Source organism: Ambystoma mexicanum, chromosome 7q (assembly GCF_040938575.1).
Source record: "Ambystoma mexicanum isolate Mex_15411 chromosome 7q, UKY_AmexF1_1, whole genome shotgun sequence".
Lineage (NCBI taxonomy): Eukaryota > Metazoa > Chordata > Amphibia > Caudata > Ambystomatidae > Ambystoma > Ambystoma mexicanum.
The window spans coordinates 1102730125-1102752450 of record NC_090941.1 but is presented as its reverse complement, the minus strand read 5'-3'; the positions used below and the strand labels follow the sequence as shown (position 1 = coordinate 1102752450).

Below are 22326 nucleotides of genomic sequence, written 5' to 3'. Positions count from 1 at the left end.
GGATACCATATGGTGGTCGGACCAGAACTGCGGCAATATAGATGTGATGGGGCAATTGTGTGCGGCGATCCACTCAAGGGTTCTTCCTTTGACGTGTGTGGGAACTGTGATCTTTTGGGTGAAACCTAATTCCTCCAGGGTGTTGCTGATTTGTAGGGCGTTAGGGTTGCATGGATCATTGAATCCGAGGTTAAAGTCGCCTAGGGTGAGACTCTGAGTGGAATTTTTTAGATTATCAGATGAAAGGTATGTGAGATCTTCCTCGAACGAGCCTATGGGGCCTGGTGGGCGATATATCAGGTGGATGGTGATGGTTTGATTGTTGTCAATGGTGAGTTTGGCTGTGAGGGATTCACATGAGTTGGTTTTATGAGATGTGGAGAGTCTAAGGGTTTGATTATTTTTGACAATTATAGCCAGGCCGCCTGCTCTAGATGTGGTACGATCCATGCGTATAAGAGTGCAGTTATCCGGGGTAGCTAGCATATTGGCTGGTCCTGCTACGGGATGGAGCCAAGATTCTGTAATGGCCAGGAAGTCCAGTTTTTCATTTAGGATTGTGTCTATTTCGGTGGCGTGGGCTACCATAGAGCGAGCGTTAAGTAGGGCACCTTTTATTCCAGGGAGGGCGGGTAAGTTCGGTGACGGATGGGTTTTGAGATGGCCTTTAGAGGGGGCATCTCTGAAGATACGACTGTTGAGTTGTAGTCAATGTTGGCTAGTGTGGAATGTAGGTGAAGGGGTGTTGGTGGTGGGCGCGGTGTGTGTGTGTTGTGGATAGTGGCAGGTTGTCTGTTGGCTAGAAGGTCGTAGATTCTTGGGAGTCTAGCGCGGAGTCTAAAGTTTCGCTGTTGGAGGCTGCATGATCTGGTGGGCATGTTAGCTAGCTCTGGGGGTGCGTTGCCAGGAAGTGGCTGATTGAGTGGTTGAGCTAAATTCATGTTGTCGGAAGTGGACAACTGGAGGATGGCTCTCAGTAGGACTGTGTAGAGTAGTGGGAGATACATGGTGGTAGGCTAGTGTAGGTTACGCACCTTGGGCACTCATTACTAGAGCAGGCACACTGGATACAGGTTGGAGTCTGTGCTAGGGATGCATGAGCAAGCAGTTCACCTAGCTTTAGGGTTCAGTTTAGGGCATACAGTGATGGTGAAACCAGAATGTATCGGGACAGACTCCGGTGTGCGGGAAGGGTGTGGGGCACAAGGGAACACCAAGGGGGGGACCAGAGAGGGTGGGGATGGCCTGTTGGGACAGAGGGTGTAAACACATGTTGGTGCATGCTTACCTGCTGTCTTAGCAGGGGGGTTGGACCCTGGATCCTCCTGGTCCGAGCAGATTCAAACAGGAATTGCCCTTTTATTTAACTGCCCTTCACTTTGGACGCCCGGGCGTGAGACGCCCTTCATCTAAGAGTTAAGAGCAGGAAGGAAGAGGCAGGGCTCAGAAGGTGGGTGGTGCTTAGGCCAGGTGACCTAGATCCACTTGCACCTGCACCCCAGCTGCAAAGGAAAAGAGGCTGTGGTCGAAGTGTACTTAAAGAAGTAGTGGAACTATGTTCCCTGCTGGCCTGCACCGCTCCCTACAGACCCCATCACCGTGCCCCCTCCCATTCACAATAAAAACCCCAAAACACACGTGCCTGCTGTTTAGGGGAACGTTCAGTGCAGTGCACTGAAAGTGCAAGTTTCAACTGCTTCCTAGACTTTTATTTTAAAATTAAACTGTTCGGAACGGTTTCTTTTTAAAATAAAAGTATAGGAACAGTAAAACGTAATTAAAAGAAGTAGAGGAGCACCGCTCCAGCCCACTTCGACCACTGGCTGGAGGGCTCCTTAAGTAGGTAAAAGAGCGGCAAGCAGGAAGGTACCAGGTGGGCGGGGCTTGCTAAGTTGTGAACAAGAGCGGCAAGCAGGAAGGCACCAGGTGGGCGGGGCTTGCTAAGTGGTCAAAAAGAGCGGCAAGCAGGAAGGCACCAGGTGTGCGGGGCTCGCTAAGTGGTGAAAAGGAGCGGCAAGCAGGAACGCACCAGATGGGCGGGGCATAGTGACCTAGATCCACTTACACCGGCTCCCCAACTGCAAAGGAAAAGAGGCTGGAGGGCTCCTTAAGTAGGGAACAGAGCGGCAAGCAGGAAGGCACCGGGTGGGCGGGGCTTAGGCCAGGTGACCTAGATCCACTTACACCTGGTCCCCAGCTGCAAGGATAAGTCTTTCTGTTGTCCTATTCTGGATTAGCTGGAGGGGTCGCAGAGTGCACCATTTCCCCACCTGCTACCATCAATAGTCAGTTAATAACACTCTGGCAGTGCATGGCAAGTGCCTTTACCATGCCTACACAAAAGCCCAAACTGTTGGCATTGCCAGTGTTTGATTGTTATTGTGGAAACCAGTATACTGGAGTACTTTTCCCTGCCCTGTTCACCTCCGCTATGTGGAGGAATTGGATTTTATTTCGGCCCGTCAGAATTACCAACGTTAAAGCCAAAAGGCACTAAAAGTGCCGTTTACGTTCTTGGAGGCTGGGTGTGTCCCACACCAAGCAAGAATTAATACACTACGCGCCTTTCTTTTCTGGGCAGCGCCTGCCATCTGGTGGTCAGCGTGCGAAATGCACTTCTGTGGGCAGTAGAAACGGGATGGATTGAGAACGCCAACTACTGCAAATTAGGGAGTCACTGAGACTTCAGGGGAGACTGGGCGATAACGGAGCAGAAGGGCGCGGTTGTTTGATGGGAGTTGCACGGCTGAAACTGTCCTGTTGACGCCTGGTTAAACATTTTGTTGCATTGCACCAAATGGCCAAATCCTTGGTTTAGATTTAGGAAAAAAACAAGTATTTCCTCCTTCACATGAACTATTAAGATTCCACTATTTTGTTGAGTCGCTTATCACCAGAGCCTTGCAGACTGGTCAGAGTTTGGAACCCCTCTCCATGCACAGGGTTACCCCAGTGTTCCAATTTGAAATATTGCTCTGCATATTTTTCTGTAGGTTGCCTGGGTGTCTGATACTGAACATACTTAGCTGGGCGCATGCATTGCTCAGTGGCAACGCCTCCCCCCCAACCCCCCCATCACCCCACCCTTTAGGAACATGACAGTGCATGCCATATTGCTTCGATCAAGTGCTTAGAAGCTGGAGATCGTCTTGAAGCACTACATAAAGCGCTAACAACCTAGTATACATACATGGCATTGCAGTTGATAGATCTTGCATAACACTGTACATTTACGTTGCAGCCGATAAACATTTTGAGTAAAGCTGACTACTAATACTGCAGCATTGAATTGAACAGTTTTATGAATTTGTTGCAATATGCTGCATGATTAGCTATGCTGGTGAAGAAGTGGTTGCTGGCATGAGAACAGCGTTTGACATGGAACTATGCTAATTCGGGATCGTTGAACTAAGTGCCATTGTGTGGAACGTGTTACACATAAATATCTCTAAAGCAACTGATTGCACTTAAGGGACCTGCGATTACAAGTTACACCGTACTTTACTATTTGGCATGGAACATCCACGGATTAGGAAAGTAATGTAAAGTACATTTTAATGCACATTCGGAAGAGCCAAATGTTCGTACACAGGCCTTGACATTTCTTTAAAATCCCACTAGACCTGCTGGGCGAGTTCCTTAGTTTACATACTCGACCTAAGAGAAATGGACTCGCCTTATGGTTGCGCGCGAGTAAATATTAACCAGTATTTTCCGTAAAATGGTGTATGTCCCCATAAGCCGACTTCATATTTGGTTCACCGCAAGGCCAGCCATGCTCAGTGAACATTGTATTCACCATTTAGTGCAAAGAGATGTTGGCAGTAAATGTCAAACACTCAAACATGCACCCCTATACTCGCCAGCAAAGTCGAGTGTCATGCAAATGTTACTCACCCTTCATAAATTCTCCTTGACAATTGGAGTGGGCTAGTAGATTTTGCAAGCCCGGATATAGTTGCAGGGGAATGCTTTGTTAAGCTTAGAAGACATCTGCCCAAGATCTAATGGCACAGTATAATATTTACAGACTATGGCTAGTTGTTGCAGGATTGAAGTCCAATCCACTACATGAGGGAGATTCTACAATGACGGTTCTTTATAAATGGAGAAAAGGACAACTGCTCGACAAACTATCAAGTCGTCTTCCTCCATTGAGTTTAGGCTTTGAGCATTTCATCGGGCGCCAAGTAGACCTGTTGGAATTCTCTGATATGTTGGTGCCTTCCTGAGAGTGTTGTGAATTCTCAGCGCTTCTGGGGAAGAGGTGGCTCACTAGTATTGCTTCCAGGTCAGGGTTGGAGGATATCAACGTCCTTGGAGGAGCAGGGGGTCCTAGGAACGGGTCTATCAGTGGATAATGTCAGGTGAGACTATTGAATATGTTCAGCATATACTGTATCGACTCATCGTGAACTGGGATCGGCTTATTGAATGAAATGGTTTGTTTCTACCGGATTCGCGGACACAGATAGAGAGACGCGGGTTCAGGTAATGGACAGGCCCTCATCCAATGTAAACCTTTTACCAGGGAAACCAGCACGCCTCAAGCCCGCAAAAGGAAATGCACGCATGTGTTTCTGACCCAGGTGTGTCACCTGATGTACTGCCATGCCCCCCACTCCCCGCTTCCGTCCTGCAAGCAGCTTAGTATATTCATGGATTCAAGGATCATTTTAAGAAGGGATCTGATGGGATAATGCTGTACTGTGTTCCCTGTGGGTGAAGTGTCTGCCACGCGCTTTTCCCACACAGTGCCCGTTTCCAGTCGCATAGGTGACACTGAGCCTGTGCAAACAATACTTTCGCTCCATGGCAAGAGCTGCACGTTTTCAGCCCCTTGGAGGGCAAGGCCTTGTTTGACTCGGAACTGCATGACCACGGCTGATGCACGATATGCATGTTGTTTCTCCATGTAAAGGTGCTTGACGGTGGACTCTGGACATGTATTACGTCCTTAAATCCTTTAAATCTGCACCTCGCTGATACCTCATCACCGGCGGTTCCATGAAGTGAAGCCCACCCCAAGGCACGCAATGCCGCAGGTTTTAGGCAACGCTCTTCTAGCCCCGCCCTATAATTGTTTTCCTCCGATCTGTAGGCGCTGCTGGGATTGGTGCATGAATCCCAATCTTGACTGCTTCACTCCCTCCGCCAAATTCAACTCCACTGACTCCTTCGAGAGCTTCCATAAGTTCCACACGGAGGCCTACCCCACCTGCTACGCATGCTTGCGCCAACAGCGCGCAACAGTGGGCTAAGGAGCCATGTTCTCTGCACTGGGCAGCTTCGTGATGGCCTGCATTGGGGATGAGGAGGTGGAAGGAGGTCTGTGCTAGGGGTGTTGGTTACTCGCCTGTGCAGTGCTCTCTGGCAGGTGTAGGCTATGTCTGGACAATAGTGGCAAGCTAAAGGTTATGGTGTTGACCTCTGTATGTTCAGGAGATGGTCTGCAAAGCACCAGTGAGTCCTTCTCGGAGGCCTGATGTGGGGCTTCCACCACCTGGGGGTCTGTAGTGGGGGGGGGGAGAGTGGCTGGGTGGACCAAGTGAGTGCGTGCGTGTGCAAGTGTATGCACTTCAAACGTGCAGATAGGAGTGGGCAATACAACTTCACACCAAGTAATTGACTTGGTCCGGTGTCTGCAACATTTGTCCCTCCAGATGTTCTGGACTACAACTCCCATCTGCTCTCCCCAGCGAAGTCAATGGTGAGGGATCATCTGGACGGGCCGCAGGTTTGAGACCCCTGGACTAGGTCAATAAAGTTGCATGCAATGGAAAGAGGGTGCTCCGAGTCTAACTTTTTATAAGTGTACCTCAGACTTGATATGATGTGATAGGTTATTTATAACGCGCTTAATACCCAGAGGTTTCTAAGCGCAGACCCGGGGATCGAAACTGTGTTGCTCCGTGTCGGCATGCTTCCAAGGCGAGCAGGTTACCACTGAGCTATCCTCCCGAGACTTGAACAGACAAAGCAACTTTAATTTGAACCATATTCAGTCCCAATAGGAATCTTTTCAGCAGAGCCTGGGGAGTATAATTGTCCTTGGAGCAGTTCCATTGGTATGATAAAGGAAATACTTGAGCAAATAGAAATGAAAGTATCTTGAGCTTGGGTGAGGGAAAAGGAAAACCCTTGTTGGCTGCCGTCGGCTCAATAGAGTAGTGGCCCCCAGGATGTCTGATGGCCAATATGCTTCCATGTTGCTGTACCACCCATCCGACCCGACGTGAAGAGTCTGGCTCAAGACGCAGAGCTCTGAGGGCACAGGTCTCCCACACATTGTTTTCTAGCTGCCTTCGATTGGTCACTGTGGGCGGCACTGATTGTGTTTGCACCTGCCCAAACACACGCTATCTGGGATTTCCACCATTCACTGGATTGGCACCTGCTCCAGCAGGTATTTCATGGCAAAGTTTCAAAAGGAGAACCAGTGCTGTCATGAAGCCCTGGCAAAGTTTCAATGCTGGAGTCTCCGCGCTGGAACAACAAAGCCATTCTAATCCAGTTTGTAAGATTCCCACAGGAGACTTGAGTTGATCTGCCTGGTCTCTACCTTTCGTCAGAAGACCTCGTTCTCCTCCCCCTCAAACTCCATCTTCTCTCCATTGGGCTATGCCTCTTATCTTTATCCAGGCATGGGCTACCCCAAGATGATGTCAAGCAGGGTCTTGTATGGGTATTGATGGCAGAGCAGTCAGGCTTCACTCAAGGGAGGGGGAAAGGCGGGTGCATGGGTACAGTTAATCTTTTATCGATGCACCGCCCCCGCCCATGCTCAAGAACTGGAGTGATCAACAAAGAGAAAGCCGCCCAACCAACTGACAGATTTAGGGATAGCAACTACACACAATTAAGCTCTCAGGAAACCATGGAAACCCACGCACCACCCATATCTGCCCACCCATATCTAGGGTTGCTTGGTTGAGCACCTCCCCCCCCCCCCTATCTTCATAACTCTTGCTGCGCACCTCTTTTGGCAACCGACTGGACAGCAGGTCCACACCTATCGAACACGTCTAACATGGACGAGTAATCCAGGAGCACGACAGGTACAACCATCCACTTGCTAGCATAACCCGCAGGGAAGTCAGCCCCCTGACCCAGAGAAGAGCCACGATGGGCCATCTCTCATATTCTGGTAGCAAACCTAGAGGGAACGCCATAGAACATAGTCCATAAATCCATCAACACTACACAAATACACACCAACACAATACATATTCATACACCTAACAGCCATCCTCAACTCTGGACCCCTTATGGTTACAGAAACACTAGCACACTCCCGAGGCACTGAGTCCTATGCATACGGTCCACAGCACACAGGACCTCCCGAACCAACTGCCACACGCAAGACAAAGCTCAGACGCCAGTTCTGAACCTATCCTATCATCCTATCCTCACACATCTCGCCCTCCTCTTGCAGAGCCATGTGAGCGCCTCGATACTGCCCTTTGGTGGTAGAGGTGCGCGGTATAAATCAACAAAACATATCGGAGACCAGTCTCTGTGCAGGGCTGGGATTCAGACCTGTTACGTGCTCTGCATTGTCTTGCTTCCAAGACAAACTTGTTGCCCCTGAGCTATCCTCCTGGCCCAGTTAGTCCTGGTCAATAACCCATGAGAGTACACCTCAGGTACTATGCAATGCAGTGTATATTTGTTGGAAGAAGTCACTAAAAGGTCAAATAAGTGTAATAAGGTAAGGACATCACATCTATAGATACTGTAAGTGCCTATGGTCAGACCGCTCCCACCCCTAAAGCTAGATGTAAGGCCTATACATTATAGTTAAGGCTTCCCGTTTTCCGGTTTTACACATAAATACAGACGGAAATCAATCTGCTTTCTGTCTTTATTTATAAAAATAGAAAAAAAAGGAAAAAACGGAAAAAAGGTCTTTTTGTCTGGTTCTCTGACATTGCAAGCTGATCACATTGCGGATTGGCAGCCTGGAGAATGTAACAGATGGATAAAAATAGCACTAAAGTTCTTTAAATTGCTAACGGGCAACAGCAGTCACAGTAGTGCTTCCTATATGGCTGCATGTGTGCTTTAATAAATGCATTATATTAGAATACATGCAGAAAAATACCGGTTGTGAATTATCTTTTTAAATGACAAAAAATAAATGTGGATAAATACAGAAAAAAATCTCCAAAAATGAATAAGGATAAATACAGGCGGAAATGGCAGAAAAATAAATGCCATAAAACCGTAAGCCTTAATTATAATGCAATGGGGCAGGGAGAAAAAGGAACCGGAGGCATCCATAATAAAGGACTGACTTCTGTCATCTTCAGCTCTGTAAAGAACTCATGGTGGCAACAGTAAAGACATACAGTTTAATAAACGCCCTTGACCTGTGATCACTTGTGTCTACTTGGTGAGATAAACGCTTTATCTAAACCTAAATCTAAGATGGGAGCAAGCTGTGGCCATCAAAAAATAATACAGTCCAAGTGGAGTCCAGTCAAATAAAAAGGCCTTATACTAAAAATAACTATAACCAATCCTTACTGCTATGCTACAAAATAGTGGGGGATAATGTTCACAAAAAAAGAAAGACGTGTTCTCAAAATGATAAGTCAGGATGGTATAGCTGGGTCTCCCTAACCCACATTTTTAGCACTGGACAAGGCAGGACTCTTGAGCCCAGCACACTCCTAGGCCTTGCCAGCACGAGGTTACAGGTCATTTCCAAACTATCAGGGCCTTCTGTGGCCAAGTATTTTTCACACAGTCTCTTACCTCAGAGGACCTGATATGTCACAACCAACAAAAACAAAAGTTCCTTCAATAAATCTTCATGGGGCGATTACTCTTCACCTTAGGATCCCCATCTGCCGGTCTCCAATCCTTCGTACAACGTGGGCCTCCCTCCATCGGGTTCACTATGGCCTTTCATTCAAATTCCCAAAATCTTGTAATAATCAAGAATCTTAATGTCTTTTTAAACAAACATTCACTGTGCACAACCCTCAGCCGGGTTCACTCTTGTCGACACAATGTTCACGGGTGTATTTTGCTTCACCGCAATTCGTAGGCATCCCTCAGCCGGGTTCACGTTTGCCAAATACACAGTTCGCTTTGCTTTCTCAGAATGCAGGATTCACTCTCGTTAGTTTTCCCCTTGGCATCAGGTTCACATAGCTATTCTGACACAGTTCATGATTTTCTAATACAGTACATGATTTGCTCATCTCATCAGAAAGCGGGGCTCCCTTCCCATAGCTTTCTCTTGGCATCCCTCCATCGGGTTCACATTTGACACAATTCACACAACAGTTCCTTTAGACCCCATTAGGTTCTTCCTTTTACCCTAGATCTCGGGCCCCCAGTCAGGCTTTCCTTTAAGCCCCCAGCCAGGCTTCACTTTGCTTTCCTTCTTGTCAATGCATCCGAGACTTTCGATTGTACAAGGAGTTTGACACGACCCTTCTATGACCCCTCTGACTCCTCCCGCCGGCCTCTTCTAGGGCCTCCTGGTACTTGTAGTTTCAACAAAGGGGACCAGTCAGAGTACTTCGAATGAGTGCATGGGCGATGCTGGACCACTCTGCATCCAGACCTTCAGTGGGGTTTCTGATGAAGTTCAAATGCACAAGTTCTTTGTTCAACAATGTTGCCGCCTGCAACTTTGGGCCCAGCACAGTTTTTTTTTTTTTTTCCAGTCCTCTCCGACTCACCGACTGTGCTGACCTGTTGGAGTTTCTTGTCTCGGGAGTCAAGGATGGTACCACAGCGGCGGCAGCTTCTCCCTGTATTGGCTATCAGCGCGGGAGGGCCCTGTGTACCGTTTGCACCAGTCACACCACACGCCAGTTGGACTTCTCGGTCTTATGATTCCGCTTTCAAGGGCGTTGCAGCTCTGAGTTGAAAAGGGCAAGGGGAATTCCCTCCTTGTCCTTTCAGGTCTCGCCGCCTTCTGCCTCCATTTGAACTGCTAGTCCGGAATAGCTGCTTCCTCGTGCCATTGCCTGACTCTGCCGGACACCTGTGTCGGGTCATGTCAGGTATACAGCTCTGGTGTTGGTCTGTCTTGTTTCAAAACGGTGACACCCTGGCAGGCTTTCTGCAGGAGTGATATGTCTCGTATTCCTGTGGGAATTCTTTCTACCTGCTAATTCATTAACCCTAATCCCATTAATTTGGAAGGGTGGCATTTGTAGGGTTTGTGAAATGAATGGGAAAAATGTGTAAAATAGTTCGACAGTTTGTCGAGGGAAGGACGAGGATTGTCGTGAAATGAATAGGGGGAGTTGTGAGAATGGTGGTGTTTGGTTAAAGCAGACTGGGAGTTCAGAAAATTATCAGAGGCACAGGGAGAAGAATGACTGGGTGTACTCGAGTAGGCAACAGGAAAACAGGGATTCTGGGAGATGTAGTTTTCCATGGCAGCAGGGTTTTGCATTCCTAATAGGTTTACCAGATGCAGAGTGCTTGTTGGATTCTGGTAAGGGAGATTCATTGGGTGGAAGGGAGGTAGATGTAGAGCAGCCTATAAAAGCCTCAGGCACTTGCTCCTCCTTGCCTTCTTCTCCAGTATAATACTGCGTCTCGCCTGGGGCGTTCCCCTGAGCATAACCCTGCGTACCCTTACCCAGGTGATCATCCCTCGCTTGTCCACCCCCAGGGTTGGGATCTGAGAGCGCCAGCCCTTCCCTGGCCACCTGAATAAGGGATTCCCAAGATCTACTTGGGAGAATACCCTCGGCTTTCTCACAGCCAAAGCACGAACACCCACTGTAATCCCTCCAACCTTTAGCAGTGCTCAGTAGGACAGTTGACACAAAGGCAGACCACATGCCAAGTGTGCCGCCTGGAGGGAATGAAGAGGTTAACGATCCTAACTAATCAATGAATGCTCTAAGAATCCGAGTACCAGTCCTGCATGTGAGCCACAGTATCCAATTAAATGGCAAGAGGCAAGAGCGCATTGCAGTGATTAAATTATGCAATAACCTTTGGTTTAAACTCCAGAGACTCAAGGGGGGATCCTCGAAAAAGGTCAGTCAAGTACCCTTTTTAGTCACTTTAGGCAGAGTGTAAAGAAATCCATAGGCAAGCTGCTGTTAGGTGTTAAAGCCTGGTGAGTAATTTTCTGCCCCACTGATGCAAACAGCCCTGAGGAGAGTCCCTTGAAGACCCCTTATCCCCCCACCCCCAAGGCTTGAGACCCAGCTGACACAGAAGGCAGAAAGAAGCAGAGCATTATTTGGGGAAATGCAAGTTAGTGGCAACACTGCACTACCACATGAACCCAGTTCACCCCTGAAAAGGACCCTGAAGAATACATTGGACCCCAGTCACTCAGGACCCCAGTCACTCAGGACCCGCCTCGGAAAACCTACTTAAAAGTAGGGCCGCTTTTACGGGGCTGGGACAAGGGACCTGTTGCCAGGGACTTGAACTCCGTTCCAACTACAACCCAGATGGAAGCAAAAGAGAATGCCCGTTTACACAACGTCAACCCGCTTAAGCACAACGCCCATTTTAGGCCTGCAAAACAAAGTGCCCGGGGGTAGGACGTACAAATAAAATGCATCAGCAGCCGAATGGCTACCATATTGTTACATTGGATTAGTAATGTGTGTAGTGATGACACTCCTGAAGAAGCTAAAACGAAATTATAACTGCCACCAGCCTACACCCCAATGGAATCACCATGGGATGAAAATGGGGTGCTTAAAAAGCACTTCTACCCTGTTAGCCAGGTGGGATACGCCAGCACATCACACAAAGTAGGGTTACAGTGACAGGTGTTGCAGCAAGCCGATGTGGGACTTCTACAAATCTTAATGGCAGCACTGCAGGGTGAGCACAGACCAGAAAGACATGTAATCCCTCTGCAGTCACCCCACCCCTTTACCGACTGGTCTTCATACCTTTTAGATAGAATGAGTATAAGAGTTCAGGACCTCAGTAGGGACAATTTCAGCCTTCAATTGACAGTGGCTAAAGGCAGAGCTGGGCAAATCTGCTTACTTCTCCGGCAGCATGTGCCCTGTGACTTGGTATATTTTTTGCAGTGTTGGCATATTTCAACGTTTGCTAGGACAGCAGATTACAGATGTATGAGCAAATGCATGGTTGGTTGGGAAGCTTCTCTTCTCCATTCCACCCACAGACTCATTTCAAAATGGATCTCTTTCCTCCACTGCATTAGGCCGGATGTTAAATGTGAAGGCCTGGTCTTTCCTCCACTGCATTAGGCCGGATGTTAAATGTGAAGGCCTGGTCTTTCCTCCACTGCATTAGACCGGATGTTAAATGTGAAGGCCTGGTCTTTCCTCCACTGCATTAGGCCGGATGTTAAATGTGAAGGCCTGGTCTTTCCTCCACTGCATTAGGCCGGATGTTAAATGTGAAGGCCTGGTCTTTCCTCCACTGCATTAGGCCGGATGTTAAATGTGAAGGCCTGGTCTTTCCTCCACTGCATTAGACCGGATGTTAAATGTGAAGGCCTGGTCTTTCCTCCACTGCATTAGGCCGGATGTTAAATGTGAAGGCCTGGTCTTTCCTCCACTGCATTAGGCCGGATGTTAAATGTGAAGGCCTGGTATTTCCTCCACTGCATTAGGCCGGATGTTAAATGTGAAGGCCTGGTCTTTCCTCCACTGCATTAGACCGGATGTTAAATGTGAAGGCCTGGTCTTTCCTCCACTGCATTAGGCCGGATGTTAAATGTGAAGGCCTGGTCTTTCCTCCACTGCATTAGGCCGGATGTTAAATGTGAAGGCCTGGTCTTTCCTCCACTGCATTAGGCCGGATGTTAAATGTGAAGGCCTGGTCTTTCCTCCACTGCATTAGGCCGGATGTTAAATGTGAAGGCCTGGTCTTTCCTCCACTGCATTAGGCCGGATGTTAAATGTGAAGGCCTGGTCTTTCCTCCACTGCATTAGGCCGGATGTTAAATGTGAAGGCCTGGTCTTTCCTCCACTGCATTAGGCCGGATGTTAAATGTGAAGGCCTGGTCTTTCCTCCACTGCATTAGGCCGGATGTTAAATGTGAAGGCCTGGTCTTTCCTCCACTGCATTAGGCCGGATGTTAAATGTGAAGGCCTGGTCTTTCCTCCACTGCATTAGGCCGGATGTTAAATGTGAAGGCCTGGTCTTTCCTCCACTGCATTAGGCCGGATGTTAAATGTGAAGGCCTGGTCTTTCTCCAATCTGCATTAGGCCGGATGTTAAATGTGAAGGCCTGGTCTTTCCTCCACTGCATTAGGCCGGATGTTAAATGTGAAGGCCTGGTCTTTCCTCCACTGCATTAGGCCGGATGTTAAATGTGAAGGCCTGGTCTTTCCTCCACTGCATTAGGCCGGATGTTAAATGTGAAGGCCTGGTCTTTCCTCCACTGCATTAGGCCGGATGTTAAATGTGGAGGCCTGGTCTTTCCTCCACTGCATTAGGCCGGATGTTAAATGTGAAGTCCTGGTCTTTCCTCCACTGCATTAGGCCGGATGTTAAATGTGGAGGCCTGGTCTTTCCTCCACTGCATTAGGCCGGATGTTAAATGTGAAGTCCTGGTCTTTCGTCCACTGCATTAGGCCGGATGTTAAATGTGGAGGCCTGGTCTTTCCTCCACTGCATTAGACCGGATGTTAAATGTGAAGGCCTGGTCTTTCCTCCACTGCATTAGGCCGGATGTTAAATGTGAAGGCCTGGTCTTTCCTCCACTGCATTAGGCCGGATGTTAAATGTGAAGGCCTGGTCTTTCCTCCACTGCATTAGGCCGGATGTTAAATGTGAAGGCCTGGTCTTTCCTCCACTGCATTAGGCCGGATGTTAAATGTGAAGGCCTGGTCTTTCCTCCACTGCATTAGACCGGATGTTAAATGTGAAGGCCTGGTCTTTCCTCCACTGCATTAGGCCGGATGTTAAATGTGAAGGCCTGGTCTTTCCTCCACTGCATGCTCTTTATACACACATTTAAAGTCATACAATTGCATTCCTCATCAGCATTCTTATGCGTATATTTGCAATTTTTCTCCCCTGGGAGGACGGGGGAGGGGGGCTTCTACTGAAGTCTCTGGCTGGAAAGGAGTAACCATAAATAAAGTTTCAGCGGTCCTATTAAATCGGATCAGTGTGTCCCAAAAATTAAATGCTTCCCGAACCCATTGCAGGAAAAGGTGTCTCAGTGCAATAGAGATAGTTGGTTGTCATCCTCCATTTTGAAAGTTAATAGGCTAAATCAGAGGTTCTCTGGCCTGCTTTCCTCTCCCCTCTCCGGTCCCCCTCATTGCTCCCCCCCCCCCATCCTGTCGGCTTGCTGGCCATGAACCTCTGGGGTGGCTCCTAGATTGGTTTCATGGCCCTCGTTATTTCTTGGCTAGAGAGTAGGAATAGCTTTTTCTCAAGTCTTTCAAACCATCCATGGAGCTCTCTCCATTGTGCACTGCGCTCGTTGATATGCACTGGCTTCCTCTTCAGTGTTCAGGATTGCAGGGAGCCCTTCCGTTCTGGTAGAGTAGGCCAAGTTGGGGACAAGTCTGTGTGAAGGCGGAATGTTGCTGAAATTTATAGACAAGATGTTTCTTTGTGCATTACACATTCCCTGACTGCTAAACTTTGTAGATCTTTAAAACGGCTCACATTTTTGTTAAGTCTTTTTGGATTTGGTTATTTGTTTTTTTAAACTTTCTTTATTGTATTTTTCTTAGATTGATCAACATAACATACAACCAATAGTCACTTAGGTGACATAAACCTCCCCTGTGTCCATCCCCTGCGACCCCCCTCCCGCGTCCATTCTGTGGTTTTTTGGTACAAGGGTAACATATATATGGCAAATACTTTTTAGGTATGTTTTTTTAATTTGTTTGTTTTTATCATTTTTATTGATGTTTTTCTCCCTCTGCATGTTTTAGTGGTTTAATGCTACTGTGAGTTGTGTTTGGAAAAGCTTTCTTGTTCAGCAAATTGTCTGGCCTAGATTGTGCAAATGTTAACCCATTTCAATGCTGGGCTCTCTCTATCTTTTTTAGTTTTTTTGTTTTTATTGCTTATTTTAACATGTGCACAGGGATCTGCTGAAATGGCTAGCACAGTTCACCCAATATTCTCTTAATAGTCCCCCGCCCCTCATCCCAGGAACATTATCTAGCTTCATCCACAGGGCTTCAAAATCCAAAGGTTTCTCCATATTTTCTTGAACTGTACTTGGAATAGTAAAGTGCCCCCCTAGGGCATTTGGATGGAAAAGGGCTAACTTGTCATCCGGGGTTTGCGTTTTGTCATCTTACCTTAGATCTGTCTGTGATATACCCCCGGGTACCAAGTCCCCCGGGAGCACTAATGAGAGAACACTTGGCCACTGCACCATGGCTAGCCGCCTTCCCTTAACTTTCTTGACACGGTCCTGCGACGTACACGCACAGGTGTTGCAGAACGCTTTTTTAGTACTTCCACATTCACCATTACTCTGGAGTATGGATCCTATGCTCCGCGCAGTGTGCTGATCATGTGATAGTCTTGCATTGCTCACTCACTTCTCTCCCTGTTCTTTCCATTCCAGGGATGACCACGGCTTCAGTCCGCTTCACTGGGCATGTCGCGAGGGCCGCTCCACCGTGGTGGACATGCTAATCATGCGAGGAGCCAGGATCAACGTTATGAACCGTGGTGATGACACCCCACTGCACCTGGCTGCGAGCCACGGCCACCGGGAGATCGTACAGAAGGTAACCATAGCCAAGATCACATTCCTATCAGGGTCCAAGCGGGCAGGAGATGGGTATCGATACCTCAGCTATGAGTGAGAGGTTGTGTTGTAGCAAAGTACACCATTTTAAATCTACTCCCAAACCCCTGAAGTTGACCTTAACTCATCCATGCTCTAGTGCTGGCATTCCGCGCACACTGGTTCCTTTGTTTTTTCTTGCACATGTATGTCTTAGAGTGCCCTGTTTTCTCGCCCATTGTTGTGTCCCACCTGTTTCCCACACTGTCACCTTTTAATGATATTCATCTATGGGCATGATGTAGTGGGTTCAGCCCCTTTCACTGCGTAGCCCTCCATTTTCATTACAGTTTCTACCCTGCCACAGAGCATTTGCCACCCCCTCATTCCATCAATGCTTGAGGGGCAGCCACGTCCAGGCCACTCCCTGTTAGGGAGAATTCTCAGAAATGTGCAAATTCCCTCTACCTTGGAGACCCCAGCAGCTTTGCAGGATTTTGAGAACTTGATTGTTGTAACCTTGATAGAGTGAGGCCCTTTTTTCCCCACTCTCTCATGTATTTTAATGTGATTTTAAACACTGTTTCTTTTGATTGTGGAGTCTCACAAACTCCATAGGCATCATCTTTACATTGTGTCACACAGCACCTTCAGTGCAGTGGCACAGGGAAGTCTTTCAGATTTCCCAAAGGTTTAAATACCTTTCTCTTCGATAACTGTTTCCAAGAGCAGTGAAGTGAAATTGACTTTACTTACATTTGTAACTTTGTAGACCCAGCACACACTATCTTACCATAGGGTGCGGGAGGGGTTACTTAGTATCCCCTTTGTCTAACTTCTCATTTACAATTTTAATGTTACCCTTTCCTCACTGAATGGCTGGTGGCAGTGGTTTACTTTTTACTACCATTATGGGATTTGCCACAGGCTGCATTCGCAGCCACGGTAAAGCACCCATGGGTGCCATTTTTGTCAAAATGGCCCCAGTCTTCTTTTTTCACCATTCTTTGCGGAACGGTCCTTCTTGAGATTTACTCTGCACGCCAAACCAGGTTTGGTCCCTTTTGTTCATTTTGCCTTTGGTGTGATTCACGAGTGAAGCCCGCCTCTGGCTCCATGGTGTCTGGCGGGGGCAAGAAGCAAGGGAGGTGCCCGAAACTCCCTGTGCTTAGCCTTGGAGACAGGAATGCACTCTTAGGTGATTGGCCGGCCGGCTGGCTGTCCGGCAAGGACAGCCACCCTGCTAGGTGACTGACAGCTAGGCTGGAATGAATGGGAGCAAATTGCATAAAAGGCAAGGCTTTTTGGCTTGGAAGGCAGAGTCGACCACTGGACGAAGGAACCGTAGAAGAACTTGGAAGAGACGCCTGCTGCAACTCCTGGACTGTTGGTTTGCCCAGTGAAGCCGTGCAGCTGTGCTGAAACTTAAAATTCGTATCGACAGAGTAGCCCTGCAAGGACAACTTCTCCCTATGAGTTGGAGGGACCAATCAACTCCAAAGTAAGCCACCTGGACATCCTCTGCTGGTTGAATTCCCACTGCAGTCGCTGCTGGAACCGAATATCCAGGAAGAGGAACACCAGTTTGTGTGCGTTGCTTTTAAGATGGCCATAAGATCCAGGAAGATCCTCCGGACTCCCAGGAAGCAGGACTGACTGAGCCTGAGCCCGCTCAACAGAGTGCGGGACGCCAAATGCAAGGCAAGCCCATCTCGACCGCCAGGAACTGCAGTGTTGCTATTTGTGGTAGACGCGAGGAGCTGAAACACCGAAGTGCCACTTGTTTGAAGATTGCCGGTTGTGAGCGGTGACTGTCCCATTGCAGTGCAGGAGTCAGAACCGCAGGATCTGCAGAGATGCACAGGAACAGAAGTCATCTGCTGCACTTTTTCTTCAACCTAAAGGTACTGTACAATCCAAGAGAGCTTACCTCTAGTTGTGTAGCCACTTGTCCTCGTTGGAGACATGCTTGGTTGCATTTGTAGAGTTGCTATCAGCTTCTTTACCTCACAAGCGTAACCTGCTTGTGGCCCTACTTTAATTTCTTCTATTCTACCAAGACTTTTAGACATTGTGAAAGACTTTCTACTTAACTGCACGAAGTGCTTCAGTCCACCTTGATGGTTTGCTAACTTAACATTGGCCGGCCTGGCTCCCTGAATGACTCTTCTCTCTTCTGTTTTAAGTGTTTTTGCCTTCCTTGCAGGAAAGGTTTACCTGATTTTACATTGGGGGATTATTGAAAGTACTTACACGCTTAAGAATCATTGTGTGAATACTTGTTCTATTCTGATCCCTCTTTTCTTTGACACTCTCCTAAGAAAGTCTAAATGCAAACAGTGATATATCAGTGTCCCCAGTACCCCAGCAACTGAAGTCACCTAAGGGTGTAGGCAGTGTCTGTGAGCCATCCCAAACGGGTATTTGCTGATTTAGAAAACGAAGAGTGTGTATTATTTTTGAAGTTTATTTGTGTGTTGCTTAACATTGCTCCCTTCTGCAGAAGGCTTACTATAACTAACTGATAAATTAATAATTGTTTATTCAAGAAACCTGGTGTGTAAGAGTTTATTTGAATACGTGTCACTGTGAATCTCTGTGTAAGTCCCCTACAGCTCACATTGACCCCTCTTGAGATAAGCCTGACTGCTCCACATGCTACCAACCTGTGTAGTACTGACTTATACCAAAGGTTGGGTTCCTATTGCCAGGAGGCCAAGGTTGTTGTAGTGCACCCAAAGGGTACTGCATACAATCTTGCCTAACACTCCCTATGCCCAACCAATACACCTTCCTACTGCTTCAGAACTGGGTCCGAGCCTCCTGGTAATCGCCCATGTGGCATTTTCCATCATAACTGTGTCCCAGCCGATTGTTGCATTCCGTGCGTCTGCTGCAAGGCTGCAGTTTCTCGATGTCAAACGCATACCAACTAGATCACAATTTCTTTTCTGCTAACTTCTAGTTACATTGCAAATGTGTGCAAGCAGCTTGTCTAATTCTTGCTGCAGAAACTGTATGCAAGCTTCCCACCAGGTGCCCACCGTATCCAAGCCAGAGTGTCCTTTCATCTTATTCCTGTCCATGCCACATCGCCGTAGTTTGGAGGTCTTCATGTCCGTACCATTTCTTCCAGTAGGATTTTCTTAAGCAAGTCAGTTGTGCGCTAGCAGTGATTTTCAGGCAATTGTTCAATTCTGGGCAACATCCAATAGGGTGTGAGAAATCACCAGTAATCACCCTTGCCTTTTTTATGTGAAGCACCCGTATTTGCAAACCAGTCTATTCACATCTTTATATTTTTCTTGGCCACATTTTTTTAATTAAAATTGATTTCATCGAACTTGTAAAATATAAATGACTCTTCCGAGTATTTGAATCCTTTGCCTGGCTCTTTAGGCGCACAAACCACCCAGGACTCCTCCACTCGATCAGTGTGGCCTGCTGCATGGGGACCACTTTGGAGATGAGTAACTTCCTGGTCTCTGTCACATATCAATGTGGTCCTGTTGGGCGTTGGAGACTTGTGAAAAGTTGTACATCAGCTTGCTTCAGTCCATTGACTCCCTGTCATCCCTTCTCTTCAATCTCTACCCCAGCCCACTGCCGGCACTCGTCCGCTCTCACAATCTTACATGCTATAACTATGCAGAGGACACCAGATCATCTTAAAAATCCCCAAAACGCCATCATAACCCGACCTCCTATCCTGCCCCTCTGCAATCGATCACTGGATGACCGCCAACCACCTTCTCAACCTGGGGAAAAACTGAAATACTACTATGTGGCAAAACTGCTCTCATCCCCCAACCTTGGCTACATGTCTTAGGAGCCCCACCTGCAGCTTCCACATCTGTAAAAATCTTGGATGCACAATGGACTTGGAGTGATCACTCCCCCAACACATAAACTCTGTGTCCAGAAATGTCGACGTCTACTTGCGCGTCCTAGGATGAATCTTCCCTTATCTCTCCTACCCTTATAGACTATGCAACACTTACCCTCGTTCTCTCCCATTTAGACTATGCAAACTCCCTCTATCTAGGTGCTCCAGCACACCAGCTCCGGAAACTCCAATGAAAGCAAAACTCTATGGCCAGACTCCTCCTCGCCCTCTCACTGAGAGAACACCTACCCCCTGCCCTCAGGATATTACACTGGCACTCTATGATCAGAAGAGCCACCTTTTTAAAGCCATGTACATCGCACACCGCACCCTCCATAATACTCCTCCAGAACAAGATCACACGCTACTAACCTAGCAGAACACCTCAGATCAGGCTTGGCACTCCTTCTCGTATCCCCCCCCCCTCACAACTCCACCAGAATGGGAGGATCCACCTTCTCTATCCAAGCTCCCTCCATCTGGAACTCACTTCCACTACACATCTGCCGCAGCAATGACGAATTGTCCTTCAGAAAGCACCTCAAAACATGGCTATTTCCAGAGGCATTCTGAAACATGTAGTGAAAGGGAGCTCCCCGATCTCATCCAGCCACAGCCCTGTTCCCCTCCAAACCTGTTGCTCTGGAGGGTGCAGCTGGACACGGATCAGCCCGGCCATCTCCATACCCCTAGCAACGCCATTGCAAAACTGCACCCAGGTACATGATCTGACACCTCCAGGCGGCGCCGGCTGTAATCGTGGCAGCTCACCCCTCCAAATTGGCAACAGCAGATCACTATCCACACAACTCGGTCATCCGGCGACTACGCACATGTCCACAAGCCTAATGCAATGCCCAATCAGAAACATGACCACGTTCTACTAGGCATAAGATGGCTGTAATCGCGGCAGCCACGCCTAGGGACACCTGCAACCCTCTAAATACACAGCGCACATTAACCATATACAGTCTATAAACGATAAGCCCAAGAGAAGATAGATGCACAACCAAATCCACTGCTCCCGGCCTCCACTGCACCTTTCCACATGCCTGACCTCTTGAAAGGCCCACTGTAGCACAAACAGCCTAACTGTTTACCTCGGCCTAAGCTCACACACACTCAAAGCCTTAAGACATCCTTCTCTTACCTGAACCCGGTATTAGGATACTGTCTGCTCTGACCTCTGCTATTACAGCTAGAAGTTCCTGGACTTTAGCCTGTTTATAGCGCTTTTATGTATGAGTATTGCCAGCAGTTCGCAACTAAAGATACGTGGGTAGTTTCAATATCAAATCTAGAAGACAGTAAAACAACAGGCCTATCACACCTAGAGAAAGCATTATGATAGCTTGTTCATGAAGCTTCGAAGACCTATTACGGCGGTCCGGTCAGTGGACCTAGAGGACTCCCTCAAGGACAACCTGACCAAACGATGGTGCCAACAACAATGCTCTATCCGAGCCTCTAGGTACGTATAAACGCAACACGTTGGTGGACATCACACACACCAGAATGCAGCGACGACCTATGACAAATTCAGTCTAGCTGGGCACATACTCTATTGCACTCATGCATTCTCCTGAGCTCCCTCAGCGCCCGCCCACTTGCCTAATCTCTTCGGTTGCTTAACGGAGCACAGCTAGCCCACCTAAATCCATATCTTGGCCGAAATGCACACACGCATGCAGCCTATATGAGAACTTGCACATATTCTGGACTGCAATCCATGAGGGCGTTCCCACCACAAGCAAGTTGAGACCATAGTAATGGGAAGAGGCCCTTTATAAATGGACTCCAATACAATACAATGCACGTATAACATTAACATGCAGTGCACTTAAAATCCCCAAATATTCTGTGAAATCAAGACTGAACATCCATGCAAATAGTGAAAATGAATGAACTGCCTTTATCCATTCTTCCAAACCCTGGGGTGCAAAGCTGTGCGTAACGTAGAATTTGTGATGTGCATCACTCAACTGAGTTGCAGTGTCAACTTGCCAGTACCTCTTCCATGTTCTTTGAAACACCCTCCTTTGGACTTGGGCCAAATTGGATGTGTTTCTGCTTGTTCCAGCAAACCATGCACTTCCCTTGCATAAATGGCTCCCCTATAAATAATTGAAGTGTGAATATTGATCTGTAGTGCAATAAAAGCCGGCATCAATATTGCTCTACTGAATGTGTATTGTCCCAGATGGCACACAAATCAGTGAGTCTCAAGGATGGTTCAAGGGTCTTTATTAATGTGTGTGTTCTAGGGCCACCCCCCCTCTCTCTCTTGTCTCCAATGGGATCTCCTGCCTCACCCAGGCGTCCGTAACCCCAGGTTATTACTACTGAAGCCTTCTTTCCTAATTACTACCTTTGGTTACTGGTGGTTCCCTAAAACGATGACTCTCACACCCTCAGGGTCTTGGAAGCTGTCCCTATTCTATCCAGATGTTTGTGTTCTGCAGGGAATTGGGAGGCACCTTGCAGAATCCGTAAGATTTTTACTCTCCCCTCTCGCCTGTCCCTCTTTTCACACTTGGCCTCCACTCCTCCCAGAGTTTCTCACCTGCCACTTCAGTCTCCCTCTCACAATCTATTCCTCACCTCCACCCTTTGATGTTACTACTCATCCTCACCACTACCCCCATCTCTAAACTACTCTTCCCCCTGCTATCTCATCCCTCCAAACCACTACCCTCCTCCTGCCAAACCACTACTCTCCTTCCACTCTGTAACATCGGCTTCACAA

The 22326-nt window shown here is 47.8% G+C and overlaps 1 protein-coding gene across 1 annotated transcript in view; it reads left to right on the top strand.

Annotated features, from left to right (window-relative positions):
- Positions 1–22326, top strand: part of ILK (integrin linked kinase) — a 443090-nt gene that overhangs the window by 231516 nt on the left and 189248 nt on the right. The window contains exon 3 of the mRNA XM_069640469.1: positions 15530–15695. Within this exon, the coding sequence (XP_069496570.1) occupies positions 15530–15695 (166 nt within the window). The remainder of the gene's footprint in view (positions 1–15529; positions 15696–22326) is intronic.